Raw genomic sequence first — 6,000 nt, forward strand, 5'->3', positions numbered from 1 at the left:
TACAGGTATTACCCTCTATAAATTTACAACAAATTGCGACGGGAATTTCCACAATGAGTTCAGGCAGCAAACTGCCTTCAGCAACAACAGTCTGAAGCAAACTCTGGAGGGAGATTTCCTGGGGGAAGACAGTTTCAGCATCCACCACCCCCCAAGCCCAGCAGAGCTCAATAATAAGGGTCAAATAGGGTGGGAATCCCAGAACTTTTCTTTCCAGGAAGCATTTCTATTTTCAACAAAACAAATAGTCTAAACATACACTGGATCAGAACCTGCACCCCATTTTCCATGGAGACAATTTGGAAAATCCTGGACTGCCTACCTGGAACAATACTGCCATCCTAGGGTGAGGTAGGCTACAACGTTTCTCACTGCTCAAGGGACAGCAACTGTGTGATCCCCTGCCAGACCCCACTGCTAGCGAGCGACATGGCCTTTCTTGGGGACCCCAACACCTTCAAATTCTCACTGGGCTTTCTCAATTTACAGAACGTTGACACCCAGCTCTTCCACACAGAACATACACACTGGACACGAACACCCCCCCCCCCCCCCCCCAAGATTTCTGATTCCAGTGTCGCCTCCAAGGCAGCAAAGGGATCACATCCTATGTGTCAATGAAACAAACATTAAAGAGCAACTCGTGAGCCGCTAGAGCGGCGCGCTCAAGTCACAGGACGAACTCTCTATTCGTCGTCCCAAACACGAAGTAAAAAAAACCTCTCTCTCCAAGATCCGAACGTGAACACTCGGGCCCGGCATGCCGGCGGGAAAGGTAGTGGCTGTGTTTCCAGGGCGGAGATGGACCAGCGAGTCCCCCCCGCCGCCCCCGGCCGGCCGCTCCTGGCGCGCGGCTCCTGTTCCGGGAAATCAGGCCCCCATTCCTGGCCCCGCTGTTGCTCTGGATCTTTAGGCACAAACCTTCTGAAAAATCCAAACTAGCTTTGTTTGTTTTTTTAATGAGTTAAATACGAGATAAGGGAAACGGAGCAAGCAAACCTCATTATTTCCTTGGAAACCTAACTCGCGGCTTTTAGATTTGAAAGGTCTTTTTTTTAGCTAAATGCAGGCACCACACCTTAATCATCAATTCAGAGGAGATGTATCGGAGGCGATGTGTAAGGAAAGCAGTCTCTGCCGGTGAGACCCGGTTGGCTACCACTGCATCGGAGACACCCTTCCTAAAATTAAGGGGGGAAAGCCAGGCGTCCTAACCTCCTTCCCAAAGTCAGGTGGCATCAATCACCGTAAGGCAAGGACACCCCGAATTATTTAATAGACCCTGTTCACAAAGATGGTAACTCAAGTGAAGCAACGCATTTTAGAAATCGAACTGAATTCAACACACAGTAAAATGTATGGCTCTTAGGTGCTCAGTAAGCCGCAAACAAGATAGAGGATATTCTCATATCCTACAAAGCGTCCTCGTGCTCCTTCCTCCCCAGACAGAGGCCTGACTTAAAGAAAAACAATATTCTGAAACTTCACTTGCTTCAGTAAAGGAAGAATTTAGGCTGTGGCAGGGGAATCCTGTGTAAACTTGAGATGCTTTCTCTCTAAACGCTTTAGTCCTCAATTCACACCATTCTAGTTATCCCTTTAAACTCAAAGGAGTTTAAAGTCCCTTTAAGCTTCTATATGGAAGAACTAAAAGAAAGTGATCTAAAAATTAATTTCCAAATTTACTTTTTTATAACAAATTACTGAGGAAGAATTTTGCTCAAAACTGAGCAAATTTCACAGTAAAAAAAGATATTTACTTAAATAACGTAATATCTTAACACTTTTACCAATCAACTTCCACTTAGTATTAAAAAGAGAAAATTTCAGGGCATTTTGGGTACCTCCCAGGGTGAGGGGAACTTCACGCTCTCCCCATATGGTTTCAATGGCCTTATAATTTAAAAAGTGAATAAACCCTTTTACAAGTCTGGCAACACTACCCAAGTAAAACGTATGTGGATCTTTAACTGGAAATATAAATAAAAATTGACAATTTAAATTCAAGTGCTGGGGAAAGGGTTCAATCAACACGCCCCTCCCAGGAGGGAAATTCTCGCGGGTTCAGGGCACCCTCTTCCCCTCCCCCTCCCTCCAACTGACTCCATCTTTTTCGCTCCTTAGATTCAGGTTAGTATATTTAGCTCAGTCGTTCATTTCTGTAAAGCTGAAAAAAGACACTAGAAACATTCATCCATGAATAAAACTAAGTCCATCAAATGAAGGAAGGTTCCTACAAAAACCTACAACTGAGCTAAAAAAAAAAAAAAAAGCCTATTTAAAAAAAAAGAAGAAAAAGGGGCCAACTACCCCGACTGCACATCCAGAAAAAAGTTTAAAAAGGAGGTGTTCCAGCAAGATTAGAATTTCAATTTTTTTCACACTGAAGAAGCCGGTTTAAAGCCATTAGGCAATAATTCCACCCTCCTCCCCATATAACAGGTTAACAGTGGAAAAAAATTGCGGCGCTGTACACGGCTCACCCCAACTTTTGCAGGCAACAACTCCCACCAAGCCTCTGCAGTCCCTCGTTTTCCCTCCAGAGCAAGACTAAAGCGATTACACACTCCAACTCTCACTGATCTGCAGGTAGACCCCTTAAAAAACAACCGACCACTCAGCAGAACTTGCCCCTCAAAACTTTTGGACCTTCGTCCAACGGGTTCCGGTGAGTGGGAGCTGCTCGTCCGACACCAATACCTAAGTGGAGAGGAGGGAGTCACGTGTTGTGTGAAAAATAAACAAGAAAAGTTTATTTGGAGTTATTTAGTTCTTTTGGAGTCAAAAGAGCTAAATTAGACCCAAATATTGAAAGACAGCTCTCAGACCCTGCGCACACCAGGCTGGAACTGTTTTCCAAGGGAAGTCGAGCCCCTGGTTGAGCAGGATTGGGACCTCTTCCAACCGGGGAAACCGGTTCCCAAAGGGATCGAAACCAGGGCCGGGCGCGGTTCGCCGGGCTCCGAGCCGCGAGACAGCAGTGACTAGTGTCCCTGACACCGCTACCACCTCCGGGCGCGGTCCTGGGCCAGCGAGGTCCACTGGCGATTCCACATTTAGGGAAGTGGAACTAAGAGGGCAGAACACGTTTTTTACTTAGTGCGGGAAACAGGATGCGGTGGAGCAGAGACGGACCGAAGATTGGGAGTTCCTTGGACACAAATAAAAAAATCCACATACGTCCCCACTTCCCCAACACAAGGAGGAAACGGCTGCCAAGTCGTGCAAACAAACAAAAAAATACAGTCCTCCCCTCACTTGGAAACTCCTTCCAGAAACCCCTCACAAGCGCGCACGTGGAAACCAGGTCTACAGACACTCCACACACAAATATACAACATCTCTTCCTACCGCCAGACTCTACTTAGAAGCAACAACCTACGCCTTTCACAAACAAAAGCGACAAAATAAACTAATTACGAAGGAGTACCCACTCCGCGCTTTGAGAGAAGCCATCCATGTCCACACAGGACATACACACACTTCCATTTCGTGCTCTACTTAAGACAATAATTTACACTCTTTGTCAAACAGAAAGGAGGAAATCAAAGTCCCGAAAGATGGGCGGGGGTGCCCTTTCCTAGTTTTGGGACCCGTCGGTAGGGGAGGCCCCTACCACATGTAGACCAGATCTACAGACACAAACCCACACATCACCGATTTCTCCCCAGTTCAGAGACTTTTTCTAGGCACACACACCCATCTCTTCCCAGTTCATGCCTAACTGGAGACAACGGTTGCCACGTTTTGTCAGAGAAAATTGAAACGTAGAAAATAGGGTGCATACTTTAGGACCCGTCGACAGCTTCTCGCGACCACGTACAAAGAAGCCAGGTATACATACACACACACACACACACACACACACACACACACACACACACACTCACTTCTCTGGTCACAATCTACTCGGAATCAAGTCTGCCACGTTTAGCCAAAGGAAAAGAGGGGGGAAAACAGCAACGCAAAATGAAGTCCGAAAAGGAGGGTGCCCCCTCACGAGCGCCCAAGTAGATGCCAGGTGTACAAAAACACACGCTCCTCCGTCCCAGCCCCACCCGAGCGTAACCCCCTCCGAGGCCGCCCCACTCACCTCGTCGTCGTGATGTTGGCAGAAGCCGAGGCGCTCAGGGAACACAGAGAGGATAGAGAAGGGCGCGCCAGGGAAGGGCGGCCCGAGCCCGAGCTGTTGCGCCGCGGCGGCGGCGGCAGCTGCAGCAGCGGCGGGACCCGGCGGGCCGCGCTCGATATAGTGGTCCTTGGTGAGGCGCACGCGCTGGTGCGCGCGGACGCAGTTGTCGCACAGGTGTTCCTGGCAGTCGAGGCAGCGAGACGAAGCCGCATTGCCCTCGTCGCACGAGCTGCAACCGTGGGGCCGGCGCAGCAGCAGCGCCGACGGTGAAGCTGTCGGGCCGCCTGGCGCGGAGCGGGAAGGCGCGGGCGGCTGTGGCGCCTGCGGGAGCGGCTGCGCAGAGGCGGACGCGCGCGGATGTGCGTGGTGCGGATGGTGCCGGTGGTTGCTGTGGCCGCCTGCACCAGCCGGTGCGCCGGGGCGGCCGTTCTTGGGCGACGGCTCGTCGGCCGTGGCCACTACGGCGTCCAGCAGGTTGCTAAGGAGAAAGGCAGACGAGGGCAGGGCGTCCATGCCCGAAGCTTCGGCCAACACTACTTTCTGGTCGCACACCGGGCAGCGCAGCTTTAGCGGCTCTCCGGGCGCGCCGCCGCCAGCCGCCGGCAGCCGGTGCGCCTCAAGGCACTGGCGGCAGAAGGCGTGTAGGCAGGGCAGGACGTGCAGGCGGCGCGCTGTGGCTCCCGGGCCTCCGCCGCCGCAGCCCCCCGACGACGTGGACGTCTGCGAGGACGACGACGACGCTGACGAGCTGGAGGAGAGCGGCGCTGGAGAGCCGCACATCTCCTTGCACAACAGGCAGATCTGGAAGTCGGTCTCGGGGAACGAAGCCATTTGCAACCCGGCCCGGAGGAGGGAGGAGACCAGAGAGGAAGAGGAGGAGGGCGGACGAAGTGGGTGGGGGAGCCTCCGACTCACTCAGAAAAATGCATCGATTTGGCCTGCAATCCGGGAGCTGGCACCAGAGCGGCGTGGCCCCCTTGGCCTCGCCGCGCCCGGCCGGCACACTATCCCCGACGCTGCGGGCATTAAATGCCACTATCCAGAGGCGATAGATTCCTCCCGAAGGACGTGGGGACCGCGTGCCTGCCGAAGTCAGAGCGCCAGAACAAGTCCCGACACGCGAGGGGCGAGCGCGGGCGGGGAGGTCAGAGGACTCCCTGGAGCAGTTGGGGCTTCGCTTCGCGCTCGCTTAGGGGAGTCCCCAAAAGGAGAGTCTGCTGTGCAATCCCAGTCCCCGCAGGAGAAACAGAATTTGGTTCCACGAGTATTTGGTGCGTTGCTTTTTTTTTTTTCTTCCCTTTAAACAAATTTAGTCTTTTTTTGGAAGGGAAATGTGCCCCAAACACTCTAGATAAGGCGGGAGCAGCGCGTCAAGCTGGGGTTTCCCTGCACAGTGCCGGCCGCCCCACCGCATGACGCGGCGGCCAGGGGCTCCTGGGTGGCCCGGCGTGCTGCGCTTGGGGCTTACGCACGGCCGGGCGCGGCCTCCCCTGCAGGGCGGGCGGCCGGACCGCAGCTGCAGCTCGTGGAGACCCGGCCGTGGCCGCACGCGTGCACTACGCACGCGCGTCCCACGCGCTTCGAGTCTCCTGCGCGCCCGCCCAGGCAGGCCGCGCTGCCCGCCCTTAACACGCACGCGCGCCCCACGCGGCTGGGAGCCCTCGCGCCCCCCCTCGCCTGACCCGGACGCCTCCCGCGCGCTGCTTTCCCTCAGGTTTAGCCGCGCCGCAGCGCGGGGCCGCAGGTCCCCGCGGGCCGCCCTAAATTATTCATCCGCAGGAAGATATTATATGTACCCGCTGTCCGCTCCGCGCGGGCCGTCGTGCAATGCTATACGAGCTCCGCGCGCACCCCGTGCCCCTCCTCCT

General features: G+C 53.9%; 1 protein-coding gene across 1 annotated transcript in view; it reads right to left on the minus strand.

Annotated features, from left to right (window-relative positions):
* Nucleotides 1-5,544, minus strand: part of TRIM71 (tripartite motif containing 71) — a 72,593-nt gene extending 67,049 nt beyond the window's left edge. Inside the window, exon 1 of the mRNA XM_077129900.1 lies at nt 4,094-5,544. Coding sequence (XP_076986015.1) covers nt 4,094-4,963 — 870 coding nt within the window. The 5' untranslated portion in view covers nt 4,964-5,544. The remainder of the gene's footprint in view (nt 1-4,093) is intronic.
* Between the last annotated feature and the right edge of the window lie 456 nt (nt 5,545-6,000).

The sequence above is a fragment of the Tamandua tetradactyla genome, chromosome 15 (assembly GCF_023851605.1).
Source record: "Tamandua tetradactyla isolate mTamTet1 chromosome 15, mTamTet1.pri, whole genome shotgun sequence".
In the NCBI taxonomy this organism is placed as follows: Eukaryota; Metazoa; Chordata; class Mammalia; order Pilosa; family Myrmecophagidae; genus Tamandua; species Tamandua tetradactyla.